The sequence below is a fragment of the Capsicum annuum genome, chromosome 9 (genome assembly GCF_002878395.1).
Source record: "Capsicum annuum cultivar UCD-10X-F1 chromosome 9, UCD10Xv1.1, whole genome shotgun sequence".
NCBI classification, from domain to species: Eukaryota; Viridiplantae; Streptophyta; class Magnoliopsida; order Solanales; family Solanaceae; genus Capsicum; species Capsicum annuum.
In genome coordinates, this window is record NC_061119.1 from 121,623,166 (window position 1) to 121,650,365 (window position 27,200).

The window sequence follows — 27,200 nt, forward strand, 5'->3', positions numbered from 1 at the left end:
GTTCAAATTATAAAGAACTGGTCTGATTGACTGTATCTGACAGTTTTGAAGATGAGTACTAATAGCATGAGTTCTGATAACTATTGTGATTGATAGCATAAGTGACTATATGTCATAGTCCATAAATCTGAAGAAAACTATCTGAGTTTTATTTTATTTCTGAGTTGACATTATCTGACAGCCCTGATATACTAAAATCTGAAGATCTATCTGAGTTCTTTACTGAGACTGGGTATCTATAGCTGACAGTCCTGAAATCTGTAACTAAAACTACGGGAATTAGCTATCTAATCGACATGCCCCAAATACGCTATAATAGCTAAGCTGGGGTCCAATCTCTGCCCCGAATGGAGGGATATCAATACCGCGCCACTAGTAAAGACAACTGTGAGAACCCTATGCTGGCAGGTACTCAATGAGAATGGTGGGAACCCTAAACTAACAGGTTAAGCCACCTCATCAACCTTAATATGACGGGTTAAGATGTCTCAACCTACGCTGGCTACGTAATTTTGGAATACAAGGATGACTACTAAGAATCACACCCTGAACTGGCGGGTGATTTCCCATCCTTGGGTTCACTCGGTGCTAACTTCTACTCCCATCTGAAGGACACTGAACTGAATAACTAAGCTGAACTGAAGAACTGAACTGATTAGCTGAATCGATATTGATTTACTGGACTGATACTAGTGGTATTGTTTAGCAGCGCTAAACTAAGTTTACTGGATTCCAATTACTGATGGAATGTACTGAGTTCTGAGGAATGGTTGAGAGTACTGAAGTTACTGAGATTGACTGTGAATACTGAGGTTGCTGAGGTTACTGAGCACTGAGATTACTGAGATTTCTGAGTTTTCCTGAGTCACATGACTGACTGAATTCTATAGATCATGGCTTGACTGAGAGTATCGTGAAAACATGACATGGCTCTAGGCACACAGCTATATTTTTTGGGTACAAGTACCCCCAGGACTCGATGGAAGGAAACTGACACAACTTGAATTTCTTGAGTACACGACCATCAACAGAAATCCATAATACATGAGTGGGGGATTTCATGAAGTACATGGTCATCATAATATCTATTATGAATAGGAATGCTTATAATCAAGTCATAAATCTCATATTCTAATATCATGGGCATTCTGACAACATATACTATTCATAGCAATCGCATGGAAACCATTCAAGCGTAAGGGAACGGCAACATGTAAGGTTTAGTTCATATTGTAATAATTTGGGGATATTATACTTCATGTATTTATTCAAATCTCAAACATGGTAGGGAAAGCATGGATATATTTTATGTACATAACTTATATCTCTATTATCATACATGCTTTATACCACAATAATAACAACACATAATTTGCATGGAAATTCATATTGAAGTGTATGACTAACATGAACTTGTTATTTAGATATCATGAAATCATATAAATATGAAGTTCTAACATACTAGGTATTTTATCGAATACCCTGCATGCATAGGTGGATTTCATACTTGCATTCTATCAATCCATCTAAAAAACATGTTTTTCAACTAACAACATAACTTTCATAAGATATATAGTCACAATACTCTTATATAGCAAAACAAACAAGCATCAACATAGGTATGATCATATCACCACAATCAACTAAGCTTTTGTATTTTAAAGATTGATTCTTGAACTCCACGGACGAAAGGAATCCGTGGATAAACACTACGCATACCTTGGAAGGAAGGTTCTTGATGATTGATGGAGGAATTTTCTTAAAATTGGATCTTCAAGCTTAATTATGTAAACCAAGTTGTTTTTCTCTTTTAGTGCTCTTGGATGATGAGCTTTGAGATTTTAATAGGGTTGGAATGTGTTTAGAAGCTATATATTTCGTAGGGTTAAGTTTAGGGTTTTGTAAGGAGTGTTAAAAGACTTAATTACCCTCAAAATAACTCAAAACAGAGTGTTTTTGGCATTGGAACTGACTTAGGTGGCGCCTAACCAATCGCCTAAGTTTGGTTGGGCGGCACCTAACCAATCGCCTATCCTTACTGTCTCTCACAAAAAATGGGCATAACTTTTTGCTCGGGTATTGGATTAAGGCAAAATTGGTATCGTTGGAAAGATAATTCAATTCTCTACAATTTAGTGGTTCTAAATCAGTCAAAATACCATATTAACATCGAGTTATACTCGTTCAAAGATAACCCTTGCAAAATCGAATACTAAAACTTGATGGATTCAAAAACTCTTAGCTTGTATTACCTTAAGTGACTTATATGAACATGCTTAATGTATCATAAGCTATCTTATCGCTAGGATACTCATTGTAAGTCTTGCACTAAAATGTTACTCACAGGATAGGAGGTTTCATATATAGGAAAAATGGTTCGTCTCCTAGCTTAGAAACATACAGGGTATTACAACACCTCCCCCTTGGGAACATTCGTCCTTGACTGGAAATTAACTGAAGTGGGAGATATGATAAGATGAAGTACGTATAAGACATACACTACTGAAACATGGGTTCATGACTGGCATGACTGAAAGCTAAGCACAACATACTGAACATGCATATCTGATGCATGGGAAGCTGATTCATGAATATAAGACTGAGGATTCTAATAAAGTAAGTTTTCTCAAAATGAGAATGCATATCTGATGCATAACTAAAAGGCTAAATCCATGCATATCTGATCCATGATTATATAACTGGCATAATATGTGAATGCATGACTGAAAGTACTAATGAACTGATCACACATATCTGATGCGTGAATTCATGACTAAACTTACTCATGAACATGCAATGGTAAAGGTATTAAGTTTGAACTGAAAACTGAGCATGGAACTGAATACCAAGTTTGGCACTGAAATATGAACATAAGAGCAAATAAGTTTAAGAAAAACTATTACCTTAAACTGATAATACCGATAAGTTTGAGATTAATTACTCCATATGCATGATCGAAAACATGAGAACATAACTAAGTCTGGGACATGGTAGATATACTGAATATCATGATCTGAACTGAATCTTGAAAACATGGCATACGACTGAAGTTGGAGTTTGAGGTTAACTTATGAGTACTCCTTCTCCAAATTGAATTCATCAAAAGAAAAGAGAGCAGCATGTTTATGTCATAAAAGTTTGGGGGTATGATGTATCTCCCCCTTGGGACACTATATCCCTCAAAGAATACTGACTTGGATGAGCTACTGAGGGAAATTGAGGCGATGTTCAAAACACCTAGGAACTAAGTCATGACTGAATAACTAGGATCTGAAACTGAGACATTATACATGAAATGAGCTGAACACGAGTGCATAAATACACTAACTTATCTGATTAACTAAATAACTGATAGCTTAATATTGGATCTGCAAAGCTAAACTATACTTAGTCTGAATAGCTGGGTTGAGATTTTTGAGTTTTATGCATAAGAAATAAGGACTAACTGAGTAGAATGAGGTATCTGAGCATGGATTCATGAAGTCTATATTATTTTTGAATGCGAGACCAAGCGTACAACATGGCTCTGAGGTATTCTACAAACTGGGGTACTAAAACACTGATAACTAAGTACTGACAACCTGAATGCTATGGTCAAGCATGTCTGGAACTGAACTGAGTTTCAAAGCTGGTTACTAAACTGAAGATGACATTATAACTAAGCCTATAGCTAGTACAGAAGTACTGAATTCAAGGACTAAATACTGATCACTAAGTGCTGGATACTGAAACTATAATTGAGTTGGCAACTGAGTTTTTGATGGCTGCATGCTGGGGACTAACATAAGTCAAGGATCTAAATGTACACTTACACTTTGTAATTTCCCAACTTCTAAATACGACCCCTTGCTAGACATTTACTTGCACATTTATCATGACATTCAAGCCTATCTTTACAACTAAACCCTCGTGCAAAGTAAGCATGCAACAATCTTCTCTTATCTAAACAACTGCTCATCACTACACTGTTCCATAAGGAGAGCTAACTGGAGGAGTAAATCAGGAGGACCTGAATCATGAATAGATACAAACTAAACTTAACACATGACTGAAACTTGAGACATAAAATATCAATAGTTTGGATTTACCAATAAGGTCTGAACTGAGGATATACATGACATAATCTAAATGTATCTGATCTGTAGGGGCATAGCATGAGTCATGGAAGCTAAGTATACTGGAAAGAATGATATGCGTACATGAGTCATGAGTTTCATGACCTGAGTCTAGAGTTTTTTGTACGCGTGAGACATAATTCGTAATACTGAGGGAGCTGGAACTGACCCCCTTATACTGGTAACTGAAGGCGCACATGATCCCGTGGAAAGTACGTGAAAGTAGACTATTCTCATGGAACATGACTCGTACTGTGGAGTAAAAGGGACTTCTTATACTGGAAATTGAATTCATACATGATTATAGTTCATGACCATAGAGTTGGTATGCAATGCCTAAGTTGGTTTCATGATAGCTGAAGTGAAAAACTCTACACTGAGATGAGAATGGGTCTGGAATTGTCTTCCCTTACTACTTTTTATACATACTGGCTCTACTACTAAAATCTGAGGGCCTGGCTTAGGTACTTGATCTACCATCACATACCTACATTATGTTTAACACCTATCTGTCTTACTAAACATATCATCTGATTCTATTTCCTCATATACTGCTAATATCGCATTCACACCTTCATGCTTAATTTTGAGTCAATAATCTTAAGTGTTTAGCTCGTACTGTTCAAGCCTACTGATCTAATCCCCATGAATACATAATCTGATCAAAAAGAATAATACTATCCCAACTTTACTACTGCTAAACTTCTGGGTTTAAGAATGAGTTTCATGATTATGAATAAAATCTGTACGACCTTGGAATAATAATGAACTAATGGGATACTGTTTGAGTCTGTGGTTAATCCCATAACTGACTGTAGGGACTATCTAGGAAAGCCCTATCTTTAGGACTTTGAACTTCACTATTTTTGTTACCTTAAAAGTAAGGTAAAGTAAACATGAGGGGTGCATGATATGAATCTACATGGGTTCCTTAGAGAAACTTGCCATAGCACAATCTTGAGACATGAAAGAAGGGAAACTGTTCCTAAAATATCTCATAGCCTCTTGCACATAAGTGTGGTGCACAACACGTCCATGTACTAGACTCTACTTGATGCAGCTTTCAGACTTCCTAGGACACTATTGAACCTCAGGCTTTGATACCAGGTTTATAACGCCCCAATTTTCTGAACCAAAATGCTACACGGTGCTCATGACCCCGAAGGACCACAAGCTAACCCATGACTGATATCTGTACCTGTAAACTGCAAAATATCTCATAAAATATGTGGAAACATGAACTGTAAGGCCATAAGGTTCAATACTAATACATATTTGAAAAATATGGTATAACAATACCAAAAAAGAACATAAATACTAAAGTCTGAACATCTAATCTGACATCTAGTTTGAAAGCCTCTAATTGAACTGAATAAGGAGTTGATGGGACATGTCCCCAACTATTGAAATAAAGTAAAAACTGAAATAGAAATGAAATCATGTCCACAAAGGATGAGGACTCACATTTAACTTTGACTGCTGATCCTGGAATCTACTGTTGATTTGGAGCTCATGCCTCTGAACCTATGGTGTAATATAAGAGAAAGCACCATAATGCAAATGTGTCAGTACGTCTGAATGTACTGTATATGAGTGAGGTAGGCCAAATATAAAGGGTTATATGCATGGACAATACTGACTGATATGAACGTGAGAGTACATACATGCATACGTAATTGTAACTAAACTCGTGGAGATACGGACTATTATGTCTGAATACTGATAACATGAGTGTACTAATAATGAGATTCTGAAAGACTGAGTTTACTGATATTGATATGTAAATCACTAATAAGTGATGGATCTGATACTCTATTACTGATATACTAAGAGACTAAAATTCCATTACTGATAAATAAATGATTATTTTTTACAGTTCAAATTATGAAGAACTGGTCTGATTGACTGTATCTGATAGTCCAGAAGCTGAGTACTGATAGCATGAGTTCTGATAACTGTTGTGATTGATAGCATAAGTGACTATATCTCACAGTCCATAAATCTAAAGAAAACTATCTGAGTTCCATTCTATTTCTGAGTTGACTATATCTGATAGCCCTGATATACTGAAATCTGAAGAGCTATCTGAGTTCTTTACTGAGACTGGGTAGCTATAGCTGATAGTCCTGAAATCTATAACTGAAACTGCAGGAAGTAGTTATCTAACCGACATGCCCCAAATACGCTATAATAGCTAAGCTGGGGTCCAATATCTGCCCCGACTAGAGGGGTGTCAATACCGCGCCACTGGTAAGGACAGCTGTGAGAACCCTATACTGGCAGGTACTCAATGAGAATGGTAGGAACCCTAAACTGACGAGTTAAGCCACCTCATCAACCCTAATATGACGGGTTAAGATGTCTTAATCTGCGCTGCCTACGTAGTTCTGGAACACAAGGATGACTACTAAGAATCACACCCTGAACTGGCGAGTGAGTTCCCATCCTTGGATTCACTCGATGCTAACTTCTACTCCCATCTGAAGGACACTGAACTGAATAACTAAGCTGAACTGAACTGATTAACTGAACTGATACTGATTTACTGGACTGATGCTAGTGGTATTGTTTAGCAGAGCTAAACTAAGTTTATTGGATTCCAATAACTAACAAAATGTACTGAGTTCTGAGGGCTGGTTGAGAGTACTAAAGTTGCTGAGATTGACTGTGAATACTGAGGTTGCTGAGGTTACTGAGCACTGAGATTACTAAGATTACTAGACTACTGAGATTACTGAGATTTCTGAATATGCTTAATGTTTCATAAGCTATCTTATTGCTAGGATACTCATTGTAAGTCATGCACTAAAATGCTACTCACAGGATAGGAGGTTTCATACGTAGGAAAAATGGTTCATCTCCTAGCTTAGAAATATACGGGGTATTACAATTAATCTTTCAAAGAAATATTCTAACATTCTTGGGGGGAATTTCAAGCTAGGAAAAGTACGGGTATTACAATATCTCCCATTTTAGAACATTTGTCCTCGAATGAGACTGAGTGAGAGGGAAAGAATACAAACTAATGTACATACTGGATATGAATGGCTATAATATGATTTCATGACTGACATAACTGATGGCCGAATATAAGATACTAAACATGTATATCTGATGCATGACTAATAAGCTGAATTCATGCATATCCGATGCATGACTGATAATTGACTTATGAGTACATGACTGACTATTCTGATGAACTGAATTTCTCGCAGTGAGAATGCATGTCTGATGCATGATTACATAACTAAACTGATATATGAATGCATGATTGAATATGTAAGAGTACTTAGTACCAAGTTTGTAATGGGGATCTGAGCATGAACTGAATACCAAATTTGTAATGGTAGTTTGAACATGGAACTGAGTAATTTAAAAAAAAACTGCTACATGAATGAAAGGCACTGATGAACCCATGATTATGCTAGAAGTATGCATGAACGGGGACCTAAGAACATAACTGAGGCTAAAACATAACATATAAACTAAATTTTGTGAACTGATCTGAGCCCTTAAATACATGGCTCATGACTGAGACTCGAAATTGAGGGTCAACTTATGAGTATACCCTACTTCAAAATGGATTCATTTCGTGATAAGGGAATAGGACACTTATGTTATAAAGGTTCGGGGGATCATAGCATAGCTCCCCCTTGGGATACTAGATCCTTCTAGAAATACTGTCTTATCTGAGCCACTGAGGGAAACTGAGGTGATGTACAAGGCACATAGTATCTGAATCATGATTGATTGTTTGATATCTAAAACTTGAGGCCTGATACATCATCTAAGATGAAGTAACTAAGCTTCATGCACTGCAATTGAGACTACTGAAAGATTTACGAGGTGCTAAGCACGAATACATAAACATACTAACTTATCTGATTAACTGGATAACTGATAGTTGAATACTGGGTATGAGAGACTGGTCTATACTTAGTCCAAATAACAAGACTAAGGTTGTAAAACATTATGTATAGGAGATAATGCTTGACTGGATAACATGAGGTAACTGGGCATGGATTTATGAAAATTATATTACCTCAAGAATACTAGGCTAAGCGTCTAATGTGATTGGAAATATTTTGTAAATTGAGGTATTGAGGTACTACTGACTGAGTAATCGATAACTATAACATTGTCAAGCTATTCTAAAACTAGGCTGAATTTCTGATAACTGACGTTTAGACTGGTGCTGAAGTATTTGATTCTGGGACTGAATGTTGATTACTGAAACTGGACACTGAAACTGTAACTGAGATAGTAACTAAATTTGGATAGATGCATGATGAGGGCTGATATAGATCAAGAATCTGAACGTATATTCGCACTCTATACTTTTCCCCAACTTATAAATGAAACCTCTTGCTAGCCACTTGTTTAGACGCTACTACAAAATTCAAGCCTATCATCATAACTGCACCTTCGTGTAAAGCAAGCATGCAATAATATCCACTTAACATGAATCATTTACTTTCTATATTTTAAGTAACTGCTAATTACTACACTATTTTCATAGAGAGAGCTCATTGAAGGGTTAAATCAGAAGGACCGGAAGCATGAATGGATACTGACTGAACTTGACACTTGAACTGAAGCCTGAGAATAGAATATCAATAACATGGATTCTCCAAAATGGTTTGAACGGAGGATATACATGACATATCTGAGTTTGATTGCTCACTAGAATTGGAGCATGAGTCATGTGGACTGAGCATACTATAAAGCATGACATGAGTATGTGGGTCATGAGCTGCATGACCTGAGTCTAAAATTTCTAAATTCGTAAAACATGATTCGTAATACTGAGGGAGCTAAAACTGAACTCCTTATGCTGGGAACTGAAAGCACACACAATACGTGGAAAGTGCATGAAAGTAGGTTGTGTTCATAAAATTAATTTGTACTATGGGGTAAACTGGGACCGCTTATACTGGGAACGAAAATCGTACATAATTTACAAAAAAATACATGAGCATGATCCGTGACCATAGAGTTGACACGCAAGGCCTGAGTGGATTTTATGATAGCTAAAGTGCAAAACTCTGCACTGAGATAAGGATGGGTCGGGAATCGTCCTCCTTTACTACTTTCTATACATACTGGCACTACTACTAGAATCTGGGAGCCTGAAATAGGTCACTCGATCTATCATCTCCCCCCTTGAGTTTAAGCCATCATCATAAGTCTGTAAACACTTTACTAAACTTTGAACTGAACCACAATCATCAGTATATACTTACACTCTGTTCGACACATGCTTGCCTTACTAAACACATCATCTGGTTCTATTTCTTCATATACTACTAATATCACATCCACACCTTCAAGCCTAATGTCATGTCAATAAACTTAAATTCTTGCTTGCACTGTAAAAGCCTACTGATTTACTTTGGTACAACTATCCCCATGAAAACATAATTTGTTCAACCTGGATCATGTTATCCCAAATCTACTACTGCTAAACTCCTGAGTTCATGCTTCTAACTCTAGGTCATATGCTATCATAGAATTCGAAGAAGGGATCTAATAACATATGAGTTCTCATGATCATGAATAAGAGTTGTATAACTCTAGAACATAACTGAACTGATGGGATACTTTTGAGCTTGTGGGCAATCCCATAACTAACTATAGGGTCTGTTTGAGAAAGCCCAATCTTTAGGACTCGAGCTTCACTGCTTCTGTTACTTTGAAAGTAAGGTAAAGTTGACATGCGTAAAGCATGATGAGAATCTACAAGAGTTTCTTAAAGAACCTTTTTATAGCATGATCTGAGACATGAAAGAAGGGAAACTGTTTCTAAAATATCTCATAATCTCCTGCACATAAGTATGGTGCATTAAACACGCATGTACAAGACTCTACTAGATACGACTTTCAGACTTCCTAGGACGCTATTGAACCTTAGGCTCTGATACCAAGTTTGTAATGCCCTAATGTTTCTGAACCAGAATGCTACACGGTGCCCATGACCTCGAAGGACCACAAACTAACCCATGACTGATATCTATACCTAAATACTGCATAATATTCTGTATAAATGCGAAAATATGTACTGAAAGGACATAAGGTTCAAATTAGATAACATTTGATAAAACAATATCTGAAAGCGGTATAACAATACCAAAACAAATCTGAAATGACTTTCTGACATGCTATAGTCTGAAAGCCTCTAAACTGCCTGAATAAGGAGTTGATGAGACATGTTCCCAACTAACTTCGACTACTGAAATAAACTAAAAACTGAAATAGTAATGTGATCATCATGTCCTCGAAGGATAAGGACTCACTGCTAACTCTAATCGCTGAATTGGGATGCTACTGGTTCTCTGGAGCTCGTGCTTCTAAACCTATGGTATAAGACACCATAGCGCAAATGTATCAGTACTTTAAATATACTGGTATGTAAGTGAGGTAGGTTGAATGCAAATGGTTCATATGCATGAATAATACTAACTGACTGACTAACATGAATATGAGAATACATATATGACTACGTAACTGTAACTGAGTCGTGATAGGACAGAATACTGAGTTCTGACTACTAAGTTTACTAATATAGACATCTGAGTCATTGATGATTGAGAAATAATGATACTGTATTACTGAATACTGAGGGATTGATACTATGTTACTGATACATGAATAACTGTGTTTGACAGTTCTGATTATGAAGAATTGGTCTGGTTGACTATATCTAACAGTCCTGAAGCTGAATACTGATAACATGAGTTTCGAGAATTAAATTAACTAATAACATGAGTGACTGTATCTGAAAGTCCTAAATCTGATAGAACTATCTGAGTTCCGTACTGTATCTGAATTGACTGTATCTGACAGTCCTGAAATTTAAAGAACTATCTGAGTTTTTTTACTGAGACTGAGACTGTGGGAAGTATTCATCTAACCGACATACCCCAATTGTGCTACAATAGCTGAGATGGGGTCCAATCTATGCCCTGATTGAAAGGGTGGCGATACTGCGTCACTGGTAAGGACAACATGTGAGTAACCCTCATATAACAGATAACTCTAATGAGAACAGTGGGAACCCTCATATAACAGGTTAAGCCACCCCATCTACCATCATATAGTATGCTACGATGTCTCAACCTATACTGGCTATATAGTTCTGGAACGCAAGGATTGCTTCTAAGAATCGCACCCTCAAATAACAGGTGAGTTCCTATCCTTGGGTTCACTTGGTTCTAATTCCTACTCCCATCTGAATAGACACTGAACTGATTAATTGTGCTGAACTGATTAACTGAACTGATACTAATGGTATAGTTTTGTGGAGCTAAACTAAATTTACTAAGTTTCATTGACCGACGGAATGCTACTAAGATCAAAGGACTGACTGAGAGTACTGAGGATATTGAGACTTACTGGGAATACTGAGATTACTGAGTACTGAGATTACTGAACTACTAATATTACTGAGATTTCTGAGATTTTCTGAGTCACATGGCTGACTGAGTTCTATGGATCATAGCTTGACTGAGAGTATCGTGATAACATGACATGACTCTAGGCACACAGCTAAATGTTCAGGTACAAGTACCCCCAGGACTCAATAAGAAGAAACTGACATGGCATGGCTTACTTAAACATATGACTAACAACATAATTCATAATTCATATATTGAAGCATTTCATCAAACATGTGATATGCATAAGCTTGTACATACATGGGGATTTCATGATATCATACTACTTGGGCATTGTTCCCTCATATAGGCATTTAATCATACACATAATAGGCATAGAATGTGTAAACAACATTATACAACAATCAAACATCATGATTCATCTCTAATTTCATCATCCAAGGGTTTTAATCCTAGGTTTACATGAATATACATCATTACTAATCGATTACATATTCAATTTATCACCAAACATGGATTAGAATGCAATTAGTCATTATCAACATGAACAAGAGCAATCCTATCCTGGAATTCATAAAGAAAATCCATAACTTGAATTTAGAAAAAAAATTCTTGGACTTCATGGATGAAAGGAGCCCATGAATGAACACTGTGCATACCTTAGCTTGTGATTCTACGAAGATTGATGGAGAGATTCTTGAAATTTGACGGTGAATTCCCTTGGAATTAAACCTTCTATGAAAATCCTAGGGCTTGTTTCTTGAGAGTTTTTTAGAGTAATTGAGTATAAGTTGCTGAATTATGGCCAAATCTCATGTTATAAGGCTTATATAGGGTGGGAAATTTACCCTTTTAACCCTAAGACACGTCTTTAATTTCTAAAAAAAATTCTCGATTTTCATCCTTGGCGCGACACGCCACTATCGCGCTAAGTCATTGGAACTGGACATTAGGAATCTGCATGGTGACGCGATGCGGAGCTATCGCGTTGCCACCTTGTTTGAGACCTGGAAGTTTAGCGCGATGCGCCACTATTGTGGAGAAACACTAGAAATTAACAATTGCAATTTGAGCTATCTCCGCGACACGCTGAAGGCTCAGGTGATACACTGTCTCACTAAAAAGGCTCTAACTTTTCGCCTGGGTGTCGAATTTGGGCGAATTTGGTATCGATGGAAGGCTTATGGAATTTCCTACATAAAAAAGAGTAAAAATCTTGAAAATACCACATCTATAAAAGTGGATTCATATTTCAAAGAAAGCTTTTAATATTCTTGGGGAAAATTTTCTAGCTAGGAAAAGTACGAGTATTACAGCAAGGGACTTTAACCACACACTCACATTAATTTACAAAAAGGACTCTAACCACATGCCCACATATTAGGTAAGGGACTCTAACTTCATGCCATATTAGATATGGGACTCTAACCCAAGCTTTATTTGGGACTCACTTTAACCTCAATAGATCTCATTGTGCAAAGGACTTTAACTAGAAGCGATATCATTAGGCACGGGACTTTAACCTCAAGCCCTTTCATTAGGTAAGAGACTTCAACCACAAGCCATTACGACTATCATTAATTGACATTAGGACTCCAACTCTTTGTCTATGCATCATCACCTATTTAATTCACACTCAAGGACTTCAACCCATTTAGACAATTCAATATTATACATGACCACATGGTCCTCATGGGAGCCTTTGTTGCTCAACTATTTCAATAGGCAAATGCCTTAAATCAATTCATCAATTAATCCAATTTAGGGTCATCAATACCTTCACAAACCATTCATATCTCATTGACAATCTTATACTACATTCTTACCACAATTTAGTTCAACACACAATTCAATTCATATTCATGTTTAGAGACTTTAACCCCTCAATAACCATCCATCAACAAGGTATTCAATTTCACCATACATGGCTCATAGTAACTTTACAATATCATTTAACAACTATTCATACTTATTGGGCTATTTCCCTAGTTCAAAACATCACCAATATAAGACTAGACAATTTACTTAGATATTTTCATAAACACCTTGTGTGCATGCCTTTACCAAGGCCATTTTCATTGTAAAAATCATCAAGATAGAGTTAATCAAGACTCATATGTTATACCACATACAATTAATCATCAATAACATGTGTAAACACAAGTCTAAACAAAAGTCAACATTATTCATCATTAGACAACAAAACCCTTTTGATTTGATTTCAAAACCACCATGTACACTTGCTAATTCAAGTGTAAAATACATGGGTTTAGAGTTATTCATCAAGGGGGAGAGTTTCATGCCTTAGACAACTTAATACACTAAGAGTCTTGACTTCACTTTGCTTCTTGAAGATCACCCTTGAAATCCTAGCCTCCAATTCTTCTCAATTGAGTTTGAAAGAGTATTTAGGGTGTTTGATCCATCAAAACATATGTTTAGGATTCTACAAAAACTTATATAGTGAGGGGAATTAAGGTTTAGAGTGTATGAAATGGCCACAAGGCCCTTAGTTAAAAGCTGGAAAATAAGCCCGTGTAAAGGTACGACTCACTTAAGGAACTATACCCTAAGGTGCAAGTGGTGCCCTAACTCATACCCTAGGCTTCTCCTAGGTCATCTATATTGGTTAGGGTATGACTACACACCCTTGATTCGTATCTAAAGGTTATGACTCATGCCCTCGCTCTACACTTTACCCGTACCTAAAATAGTCCACTTTTGATCAAGGCATCACTCTATACAATTGGTTTTGGTATGACTCGTACTCGTACCTAGGACAGTGAGTGACCCTCACTAGACTACCTAGGGTACGAGAAGGGAGAGAGAGAAGGATATGACTCGTATCCAAGGGGTACGACTCATGCCCCTAGTCGTACCCACCCCACTGATATCAAATGAAAAAATTTCTCAATGGTTCAAAGCCTATGCATTTCAACCACTTACAGTTGATTAAGTTCGCTTATAATAATAGTTATCATGCTAGTATTCAGATGGCTCCGTTTGAAGCACTGTACGAGCGTAGGTGTAAATCACCCATAGGATGGTTTTAGGTTGTAGAAATAACATTGATTGGGCCTGATTCTGTTCTTGAGGCTATGACTAAGTTTCAGTCTATTCATGAAAGGTTGAAAACTGCTTAGAGTCGTCATAAGTTGTATGCTAATGTGAGAAGAAGGGAACTCGAGTTCAAAGTAGGCGACTGGGTATTCCTGAAGGTGTCACCTATGAAAGAAATAATGAGATTTAGAAAGAAAGAAAAGTTGAGTCTACGATTTATTGGTCTATATGAGATAGTTGAATCTTCCATCAGATAGTTGCGATTCATCCAGTGTTTCACATTTCAATGCTCAAGAAGTGTATTAGAAATTTGTCTTTAATAGTTCACCTAGAGAGTATTGGGTCAAGGATAATTTATCTTATAAGGATATTTTGGTTGAGATACTTAATAGACAGGTCCGAAGGCTAAGGAATAAGGAGGTAGCGTCTGTGAAAGTTCTCTGGAGAAGCCAGTCAGTTAAAGGGGCCACTTGGGAAGCTGAAGCAGACATGATGGACAAGTATCCTCATTTCTTTTCTTCCAACTCAGTTCGTACTGAAGGTAATAGCTGTTTTAAGCTAAGAATCTCTCTCTTTTTAAGTCTGTTTAAGTATTCTTGAGTTGTATCATATGTGGTGTATGGTTGGATCCTTATGACAGATGTAAGCTTGTTTATAAATTGGTTATTGGTGTGATTGATCCTTTTTCCTAGTCTTAAGTGATGCCATATTTGAGGATGAATATTTCTAAGGAGGAGATATCGTAATACCCCATCTCTAAAAGTTTTCTATCCATTATACGACTTATCTATTGAGTCGTATGCACAACATATGAGTGGTATGTTAAAATTGTATCCAAAGCAGTATGGCTTGGTGATTAATTTTTTAAACGTACAACTTGACCCTATGAGTCGTCAAGAGGGTTACGAGTCATATGAGGCCAAGTCATGAGAACATAAGTGAAGACTCCTTGAGAATCTGTCCAAGATACGAGTGGAGGGTTAAGAGTCGTGTGAGCATAATAAGCGTCGTAGGTTGAACTCGTAGGATAATCAGTGTGTGCCCTCCTAGAGACTGACAAGCTTACGAGTCATGAAGTCTAGTTGTACTATTGCATACGAGTTGTATGGTAGACTCATAAAGACTGGCGAGTAAATTCTGAAAAGTTAAGGGCCTTTTTGTCTTTTACCCCTTATAACTCCCAACCCACGACCCTATACTAAGGAGAGGCATTACTTTTCTCTCTTTTCCATCAATTAAATAACACAAAATCTCTCTTTCTATCCTCAAGAACAAGATTAGGTTTTCTTCTCAAGATTATCTCCTAAGTCTCAAAGGTCAAGTTTACTTCACCAAGCTTAGAACTTCAGGTATGTGGGGTTTATGAACAAGGATATTCTTTCATCCTTGTGCCCTAAACTCTTTTTAAAGTTAAAGTTATATGATTTGCAATTAGGGTTCATACCCAAATTATCTTTCATTGAGTTTATGAAATTATCATGTGATTGAAGTATTAAAGTACATACATGTTCTCATCTATTTATGTTTTGACTTGAAGATTCTCTATTATAATTTGAATATAATGAGTTTGATTTGAAAACATTGATTAAAGATTTTCAATTGAGTTTTAAGCATAATATTGTATTACAAGTTATATGAAAGAAAATATGAGATTTAAGGTTTAAGAATAAGCATTAAGTTTACAAGAAAGTTTGATCTTTTGATTCAATGACAAGACTTAAAATCCACAATTGTTTATCTTGATTATAATTTAAAGCGAAGAGAAGCATAGTTGGTTTCTAGTATAGAAACCCTTATGCTATTTTAAGGTGGATTTCCTAAAGTATGAGCATATAAGTATTCTGGGAGTAGTATTTAGCACTGAGAAGGGAATGCGGATAATCGTATCCTAAATTATCAAAAACTACGAGCCAATATAGGTTAAGCTTTTTCCCAATATAGATGAAGTTAAGAATAGTGATCACTAAGACAAGGATCTATTCCGATGGCAAGGGTAGAGCGAATCTCCCCAATATGGGTAAGACGTTGGACTCCATGGTAGCTCACATGGTTTATGTCGGTTAGAAAAATATCCCATAAGCAAGGTTAAAAGAAAATATTTTAAGAAACTAAGCGTTATGGCTCACTAATAGATTCGTCTTAAGTTTCACTCGAGTTCAAGGTAAGTCATTTACATTTAGCATGTATCATTTGAAAGCTCATATACTTATTCAATTGTTATTTTACTTATGCACTTACCCCCATATGCTTAGTACATTCCAGAAGTACTGATCCACATATATGTTTGTGTGCTACATTGTCGTATAATATAGGTTCAGGTGCCCGTTTGCAGCAGCATGATTGACTTTGGGCATCATTACTTGCATTCCTCCTTATGGTGAGTCCTCATAGTTCGAAGACCCAGATTATCAGATTTCTTTTATGGTTGATAGTACTTAACCATTTGATTTTAGTTTTATGTTTGGGTCAGCTGCGGTCTGTCCCAATAGCTCTCTAGTCATTAGTAAAGGCTTGTCTGACAATGAATTTAAGTTTAAGTTCAAGAAGTTTGTGCAATGATTCCCACGTTAAAGATTCACTTTAAGTTATGAGATTTCTTATTTTTAGCTTTCTTTATATGATAGCCATCCTAATTATGTGAGTACTGAACTAAAAAGATATCATGGGTCACTTGGGGCTATTCGTAGACCTGAGCACCGTGTGACGTCCAGAGGGGTGCTCTCGGGGCGTTACAAAATATCACTAACTTAAAGGTTTGGAATCAAACAACAATATGTAAACTTCTTTGGGCATTAAGTCAAAATAAACATAAGTTATGGATTGCCAGGATCCACTCTTACTATATTCAAAAGAGGATTTTACAACATTTGAAGAGACCTTCTCAGGCATCTTAGATGGTTAGGAAAATATTCAACATGAGAAAATCTGTCATTACTAATGAACAGGTTATTCACAAAGAAAAGTTCAAAATTGTTGTAGCCTATAAAATGTTAAGGAGAGAAATAGAGGATGAAAACTGAAAGAATCTGGTAAGTAGTAGTACAACTGAACTTAAATAGGTATTCATCCTTTGGCTATCGTTACATGGGAAGATTACAACCAAGGATAGGTTGCTCAATTGGGCGTGTCATTGATGAAGATGTATGTTTATTTTGTCATGCAGAAAGAGAAACTGATGACCACTTTATTCTTTAGTTGTCCTTTTACTAGAAAATCTGACATCGATTTCCCAACCGAATATGTGCTCACATAGGATTGCTGATTGGGCTGAGGAGCGGAAATGAGTGAATACTAAAGCTAGGCGACTAAAGATCAGGGGCCCCATTCTTAAATCAGGATTAGTAGTGGTGATATATAAAGTGTGGCTGGAGAGAAATGCTTGTGTATTTCAAAGAGCTTAAAGATCCAAAGAGGCTATTTTGCATGAAACGCACATTAGTTAATGTACCAAGCTTAGCTCCAATGGGAAATATTCTGAGGTTTTATGTTCTATCTAATTGTGTAAGTAGTTGTTTTGGTGGTTTTCTGGTAGTATAAGAAATCTGAGAGCGGATAAGCAGGTTGTGCTATTTCCCTATTTTTATAAGGACATACTGGTGATTACTAAAAGTTTTAACTACCCAAAAAAAGACATTTTTGTTTGGTTGAAAAAGAGTTATTCCGAGATAACAAATTTTGAAATTGGTTATTCCATCATATTTATGAGATAATTTATTCTATCACTATGATATAAATGGTGAAATAAATAATTTCGGAACTAAGTTGTACCTCCAACCAAACGCTAGATAAAAATTATGCTATATTTTATCTTGAGACTATTGTACCTTATACCTCACACCAAACGAGACCTTCACTCTTAATTTATTAGCGAACAGTGAACGACGACTTGGAGATTTATTTTTCTACTTAAAATTTTGATTTGATTTTGGTTTGTGAATTGCATTGATTTTTTTATTCTTTGATCTCTATCATCTCAACCAACTAATTTGATTTTGGTTTGTGGAATCTGATAGTATAAATCAAAATCGAATTGACTTTTAAAAGACTCAAATTGAGTTGGTTCGATTCTGGATCCACCCATTTCTACAACCACAAATTGAAATGAAACAAAAAAAAAAAAAAAAACATCTCCTAGGTGAATAGAGAAGCAAAGAATAGCCGGCAGCTTTACGAAATCACAGCTTCGGTAGGGTCATGTGGCTTATTAGGTGTCGCAACCCCTTGAACCTTTATTACCTTCATTGAACTCAGGTGCTATTTTAGAGAAAAGCAAGGCATCTCAGCTACCTACCTACCGACCACTCCCCCACTCCTGCATACTTACTTGACAGACGAGAGCAACATATTGGATATGAATGTTGCTATCCCAAACCCTAACCCTAGCCCTTCTCCTCTCTTAAAACAATCTTCTTCAATGGCGCTCTGTTATACTCCATCTCTAGGGTTTACTTCCACTCAGAGACCCTGTAAGGAAAGAACTTTCCTTGTGGTTCGTTCTGTTTCCCGGGCTGGCCTTGGCTTCCACTTCCTCTCTGGCTTCCTTCCGTTGGCTCAACATCGTTTCAGGAACAGATCGATTCTCCCGCTCGCAGCTTCACATGAGGAATCGGTGAGTGATATTTGTTCTTCCATTTATTATTTTTTAGTAGCTCGTTTAGTTAGTAAAGTGAAGAGTGTTCAGAACTTCTGCATTGCAGCCGAACGTAGAAGCTTTATCTTCAAAGTACTGTTTTTGAGCCCAAAAGTTGAACATAATTTAATTGGTTTTAGTTAATTTCATTGGTTGAACCACTATGAAGATTTTCTTTCAAGCTTCTATCAATTGCAATTTTTCTTATTTCGGTTATGACTTTTTGTGCTTAGCAGGTCACGTGTACCTGACTAACTAATGCATTGTCCGTGGACCAAGTTTTTTACTACTCCTTCCTCTCATTTACATACGTTGTTGTATGGGTAGTGGAAAAGGTAGTTTAGCAGAGTCATAAAAGTTTAATATTATTGGTGGTGTGTTCTCCAACATTTGGGAACCTCCCAAAATGGTAAAGGTCATACAGATTAGGATGGAGGGAGCATTATATAATTCAAACTCATATTGGATGTCTTTAATGCTTATTCCCAATTGACACACCTTGGTGTCCAAGACAGCTCGCGGGCACTTTGACTGTTCCACCGTTACATGCTACCTCCCAACATAGGTACCGGGTAACTTAGGCAAATGAGAATTTTTTTTGTATCTGTTGTGTTCCTTGGTCTCAGGGGTTTGCACAGCTTTGTTGACCACTAGGATACACCCTTTCGGTATAGCTTGCATTCACCTTTTTATGTTGTTCAATATAATGTGAGGTCTAGAACATGGTCGCTGATTGCTGTTTTCAGATTAGATTGCATACAATATGCTAGTAGAGGCTTCTAAAATGGGAATTCCAAGTTATTGTTTCCCTTGCAACTTATACTTTCTTGTAGGCAGTTAAATGTCAAACTGAAAGAATTGCACGTAATCCGTGTAATTTATTGTACCTTTAAATATGTAAATCATATCTGAAAGCCGTTGAGGGATGAACTGCCGAATTCATATTGAGATTATATGCTTTGAGCCTTGTACCTCGAAGCCTGCCATTTCTTTTGGGCCAAAGGTATCGTTAGCTTAAGTTACATCAACCTGATGTCTTTCTTTTTAACCAACTATTTTACATTTCGTACTATCATTTTAAATGAGCAGGCGGGTACATTATGCAAGAAGGAGTTTTGTTAGAGTATGGAAAGTTGGCATCCACACCTCATTGTGAAAGTGTGGAGTCTGATCTAGGTTTCTAATTTTATAGTTTCTGAAGGAAACGAAGAATCTATAAGCCTACAATGAATATGCATAACATAATTTAATATTATATTCTTTTTACTGTTGTTCTTGGGCCTTCTTTTTATTGCTTGTTTGTATGAAGGAATATTTCTGTTCATTCCAACTTGTGACAACTCTTACATATTCAACTTTGGATAGTGCGAGCATTTTTTTTTTGTCTTTTTACTTATCATAAAAGAATGGAGCATCTAATCTATATATGATTTCCCCAGTCTTATTAAGTTGGCCTTCTCTCCTTTCTGGTCCACCCCAACAAACATCAACCGCGTTGCTTAAGGGTGTGTTTGGTATGAAGGAAAACATTATCTGGAAATTGTTTTTCAATTTTCTCATGTTTGGTTGGCTTAAATGTTATGGAAAATGTTTTCCAAATCAACTTATTTTCCTCAAATCTAAGAAAATGATTTCCCATCAAAATGTAAGGAAAATATTTTTTAAAACTCTCTTTCAACCTCACTCTTAAGTTGAAATATTCACATAGGCCACAGATCTCAAAATCACCCACCCTACCATCCCCCCCCCCAAAAAAAATGAATTAAATATTTCAAGTATTTCTTTTAAACTTTAGTTTTTTTCCTTACCCCGCCCTGACTCCGATCCTTACCTCCTCCGCCCCTCCCAAAAAAAAAGAATTAAAATTTTCAAGTATTTTGTAAGGGTATGCATCGTTCGGTTCGGTTTTATGCGTTATTGGTTCAGTATTTTGTTTTTAAATATGCAAAACCAATAATCAACCAATAAAATATTTTTTTAATCGATTTATCGGTTTTTGGTCCTTAGCAGTTCAGGTTTTGGTTTAACCAATAAGAAAATACTCATAAAATAGAAATAGTAACAACTAACATAAAAAAAATAGAATCTTTGTTGTCGCCAAACTCCTACACAATGCGTTTTCGCTATCAAGAATTTTCAAGCTTGAACTGAATGTTAGTTTGGAAAAAAACTAAATCCTAGTTGTTGTAAGCTACTGAATGCTTCAAGCATTCCAATGCGGCAATACGCGTGATTATGCCTTTGTTAACCTAAATAGGTTAATACTTTGTGAATCACTGAATTGTGAATTAGTAGTGTATAATATAAATATATATATATGCATATATATATATATGTATACGTATATATATATATATATATAATTATTTATATATATAACATAAATTGGGGTAAAACAGTAATTTAGTATATCCTTATTGGGTTATTAGTTTAATCGATAACCTAATAAACTAAAACCGAAACCGAACTGTTTACCCAATAAATTTTTTTATAATATCAATAAAAAACCGTTAACCCAATAACTCAATACCAATTACCTAATAATATTTTTATTGGTTCGGTTTATCAGTCGGTTCGGTTTTTGCATGCCCTTAGTATTTTTCTTAAACTTTAATTTTTTTGTTATCCCACGCTCGCTTCCCAACCCCATCTTTACCCCAACACCCCCAAAAAAATAATAAATTTTCAAGTACTTTTATTAACTTTAATTTTTTTTCTTATCCCCCCCTCCCCCCAAAAAAATAAATTAAAAGTTTATTTTTAAAAATTTCAATTTTTTTACCTCATCCCCATCCCCACTTACTTACCCCCCCCCCCCAAGCCCCCTTCCCCAAAAAATAAGGATTTAATTATTTTATTTTTAAAAAGAGTTTCAAAACCTTTTTTTTTTTATCTCACCCTTCTTACCCTATTCGTTCTCATTGTGTTTTGTTAAATATATAAATAATTTTTTTAAAAAAATTGTACTTATGTAACAAACACAAGAATATAAGTAAGAAACAAGTTATTTTTCTAGAAAATGTTTTCCTCTATACTGAACACACCCTAAAAAAGTATTTTTTAGGTCAAAAGTTATTTTTCTTTTTATATTTTTTACTCTTTAGCTAAACACTAAAAATTATTTTTTGAAAAATATTTTTCACTCACCAACCAAACATAAGAAAATAAGTAAGAAATCAACTTATTTTTCATGCAAACATTTTCTAGGAAAACACACCCTTAGGGTGTGTTTGGTATGAAGGAAAACATTTTCTAGAAAATGTTTTCTAGTTTTCTTATGTTTGGTTGGCTTATATTTTTTGGAAAATGTTTTCTAAACCAACTTATTTTCCTTAAATCTAAGGAAAATGACTTCCCTTCAAAAAGTAAGGAAAATATTTTCCAAAACTCTCTTTCAACCTCACTTTAAAGTTGAACTATTCATACAATTTTCAAAATCATCTACCCTGCTCCCAAGAGGTAGAGAGGTTGTTTGACCCCCGGCTCAAGATAAAGAATAGTAAACAAGGGGATAGATGACACAACAAAAAATCAGGAATAAGAAATAATATAATATAAATAAGAGAAAATACGAAATACGAGAAATAAGGGCAACACTAAATAAGAAAATAGGAACTAAGAAATAAGAAATAGGGCCCCACCTGGTAGTAACATACCTTCACATACCAAAGACACCTAAGTACACAGTCCTAGGATTACAAACCCGGCTACACAAGAGCTGTCTTGACTGCCTGCTACAACCCACACACTCACGCTAGCCTTCTACCCTTATCCGCGACCTCCACACCTTCCTATCTAGGGTCATGTCCTCGGTAAGCTGAAGCTCTCTCCAGTATTTTTTCGGCCTACCTCTACTCCTCCTAAAACCATCCAGAGCTAGCCTCTCACACCTACGAACTAGGGCATTCGCGCCCCCTCTTCATCACATGCCTAAACCATCTCAGCCTTCTATCTCTCATTGTCCTCCACCGAAGCTACTCCCACCTTCTCTCGGATAATCTCATTCCTAACTCTGTCCCCTCTAGTAAGCCCACACATCCAATGTAACATTCTCATTTCCGCCACCTTCAAGCTCTATACACCATGGCAGGACGGACGACCACTCTATAGAATTTGCCTTTAAGCTTAAGGGACACCTTCTTATCACACAACACTCCCGAGGTGAGCCTTCACTCCAACCAACCTGCTCCAATACGTTTAGAGGCATCCTCATCAATCTCATCATTCCCCTGAATCGTAGACCAAAGATACTTAAAACTATCCCTCTTACAAACTCTGTAAGGTGGTAAATTTCATTAATTTCATAGGGGACTCTGAAAGCCTATCTATAACCAGATCAATGAAGAATAAATTACCTCCCTACGTTGAATTATCCCTCCATATCCCGTGGCTTGGCAGGATCTTCTGTACGGAGGGACTGCAACATAACTAGCCTGTAACGCCCCGAGAACCTATCCCAAGACATCACATGGTGCTCAAGGCCACACGTGGCCTCAAGCTAACCCTCTGAGCCTGTCATCACTTTCAGAACTCTCTACGACACGAATCATCATAAAGTAAGGAAGAATAATCATGACATGAACATACTGAGATACGAAGTAATACGATTTTGTACTAACAAAATACTGAAATCTCTGTACATGCTAGCACACTAGTCTGACAAAGCCTCTACTATATAGGACTGAGGAGTCATTGGGACAGATCCCCAAATGACTCGTACTGCACTGAAAGTAAACAACCGTCTATTAACATGATAAAATCGGAGACATAGGTCCTTGAACCATGAGGACTCACTAACCGCAGAAATGTAGATGAAGGTACTCAAAGATCACTGTCGCTGCTGAGACTGAGCACCTGAACCTATATCATGAGGAAATATAGAATACAAAGGAGTATGGGAGTCAGTACTTGGGAATGTACTGAGTATGTGGGGGTGGATACAACATTTTAAATAATATCATAAATGTATAAGAAAATCATGCATGCTGACAATAATAACTCTCTTCGCTTGAATTATCTAAAACATCATTTCCGTAATTCATCAGTAATAACATATGCTTCATAAATCTCATAAATCATTTAACTCAACTCAAACTCTTTGACTCATGACTTAGAGTGACTCGGTAACTCATGGTACTTAGATCATTATGGACGTGGTAGTTTCTTATAACCGACATAACTACATCATGTGAGCCGCATGGAGTCCAAAATTTTGCCCTCCTAAGGAGAGAACCCCACATTGGCGGGGGTGTTGTACTCTTGCCAGGGAGTACAACCTCAATCTCGTTATCACAATCCCATACTCGGCCTCTGGCCCACAATTATCAACATCAATCCTACGGTGGCACGTAGTTTCGGGAAAATACCACATTTTCCGCTCGGTGCTAAATACTCCTCCCAAACTCATCTCAGAACGCGTTAGGAAATCCACCTTAATCAATATCAACTCATGGGTCTATTTTAAAGACCAAAACATAAATATATATCTCATCTGTAAATCATAAACATCTTGTGGATTCCTAACCCGACTCAACTCAACACATTCTTTCTCAACATCAAGTACATTTGCTTTTCGAATCATTTTCAAATATCAAAGCTTTAAGGAAACATCATAGGACTCATTCTTGACTTTCAATCTCAAATATCGATATATATTCAATAGTCAAATTTCTCATGGAAAGGCATAACTCATGACACTTGTCTTAAATCGCTTAGAAATCATCAATACGTAATGACAATATACAACTCATGGAATAAATTCTCAATTTAAGAAACATGATGGTGAAATAATCATAAATATCAAACTTATTCAACTCAAATCCCATAAATCATAAATAAAGAAATTTGGGTGTAAACCCACTTGCAAAATCATGTAAATCAATAATAGAAAGTAAATCTTTAGGCACAAGAACGAAAGGAGTGTTCTTGTTCAAGCCCCACGTACCTTGGATTATAATTTTGGAGATGTAGAAACTTGTTTGGAACTTCTTCCTTACATTTTTGAGCTAATATACTTTATGCCTTTGACTAGGGGAGCTTAATTCTTGGACAACTTAGAGAAATCTATGGAAGATCCTTGAATTTCTTGGAAGAAGATTGAATTTTTGGGTTTTGGAAGAAACCCTAATTTCTAGATGTTTCTTGGAAGAGGAAAGAAGAAAAATGAATGGCTATTCTCTACTAGGATATATATATGAGACCATATGGGGCGGAAATGACCAAAATGCCCTTTTTGAAAAAACTGAAATTCGCTAATCGGGGCCTGTGACGATCGATCTGATGGTTCGTCAAGTCTCCTGACGGTCCACCGAATCGTCCGTCACTCGAGTGACAAAACTGGAACGTTCTGCCTCGACGTGATGGTTGAAGTGATGGTCCGTCAGGAAACTGACGGTCCACCAAGTCGTTCGTCACTCGAGGGCCAGAAACGAGACATTCTGTTTCGACCTGACGGACCCCTTGACGACCCGTCAACTTTTTACGGTCCACCATCTTGGCCGACACACGGTGACCCAGAAGAGGGGTCACTGCCTTGGCCTGACGGGACACTTGACGGTCCACCAAGGACCTAATGGTCCGCCAGGTCGATCGTCAAACCAGGGCGATCCGATAATGTTTAGTAAAACGGCCATAACTCCCTTGTTCGATGTCGGATTTTGATGAAATTGATATCGATGGAAAGCTTATTCAATGCTCTACATGACAAAAAGTAGAAATTAGAGAAATACAACATGGTTTAAACATAAATCACTTTAGAAGTCATACATATCCACTCAAAAGACGGATTTAGGCTTAAGAAACGATCGAGGTATTACATAGCCCCTACCATAGCAAAGACCAAATCCACCAAATAATAGAGCATCTTCCTTGATTTATTCTCTGTTGCAGCAAACCTGAGTTGCATAATGATAACGAAGATTCAACATCATCCAAGATCTAACTGTACTCTGCCCTCTCAATAGGGACTACCCTTTGCAATTATTTATTCTCCAGATATATAGTATTCTTGTAACCTTTTATTTGGTAATAAAATTCTTCAAATCTTTTTCACCGTAATATTTGATTTTATATCCTTTACAATTAAATCACTTAGGTGTAAGTAATAAATTTTTTCGGTCTTTCCTTGCGTGATAATGCTCATTTCAAAAGAATCTAGTAAGATAACAAAAGGCTACATATTTTACTTTTCAAATTCAAATAGCATATTTTCTCCTTAATTATATAAATGCTCTCAATATATAGGAATGCATATTTTTTACAAATATAGATTACTGAAAAAATAGGAGTAAATTTTAATTGATTTTCACGACAATCAAATGGCGTAACTTTGAAAAGCTTTTGTAATATATTTACTGTGAAAGTAGGAATCAATTTTAGCTTATTTATTTCAAGGCAATCAAGTGGAGTAACTTTGAAAAGCTTTTGGAATATATTTACTATGAAAATAGGAATCAATTTTAGTTGATTTTCACCACAATAGGATAACTAGGAATCTTATTTTAAAATATAGATTAAACTTTTGATTTTTATGCATGTAAAATACTTTTTTGATTTACTTAATTGCAGTGAAGCATAGATTTTTTTTTAAAAATACTATTATTTATATTAATTTAATTGCATACATATTTTGGTATGACATCTTTTTCAAATATTTTTTATTTTGGAATGATTCTTTAGATATAATAATATTTTTCATATAAGTTGCTTGGTTGATCATTTACTAATTGGTTATTCTCATTGATTTTTCTTGTAATACTTTTTTGATTCATTCAATCGTAATGAAATCAATATTACTATTATATTATTTAAGTTAATCATTTACATGTTTTAAAGGATGACATTTTTTTCATAACATTTTTCTTTGGAATGATTCTTTGGTCATAATAACCTTTCCTATATACGTTGCTTGATTATAATTGATTATGCTCTTAATTAATTTTTCTTGTAATACTTCCTTGATTTTCTCAATTGTAATGAAATCATAAATACTTTTTGTATTTA

General features: G+C 36.1%; 1 protein-coding gene across 2 annotated transcripts in view; it reads left to right on the forward strand.

Moving 5' to 3' along the window:
* The first annotated feature begins 18,457 nt into the window (after positions 1 to 18,457).
* Positions 18,458 to 27,200, forward strand: part of LOC107842473 (protein FATTY ACID EXPORT 3, chloroplastic) — a 21,674-nt gene continuing 12,931 nt past the window's right edge. The window contains exon 1 of one of the 2 annotated variants that reach the window (XM_016686335.2): positions 18,458 to 19,178. In XM_016686335.2, coding sequence (XP_016541821.1) covers positions 18,921 to 19,178 — 258 coding nt within the window. In that variant the 5' untranslated portion in view covers positions 18,458 to 18,920. The remainder of the gene's footprint in view (positions 19,179 to 27,200) is intronic. The other variant, XM_016686336.2, reaches the window with a different exon arrangement.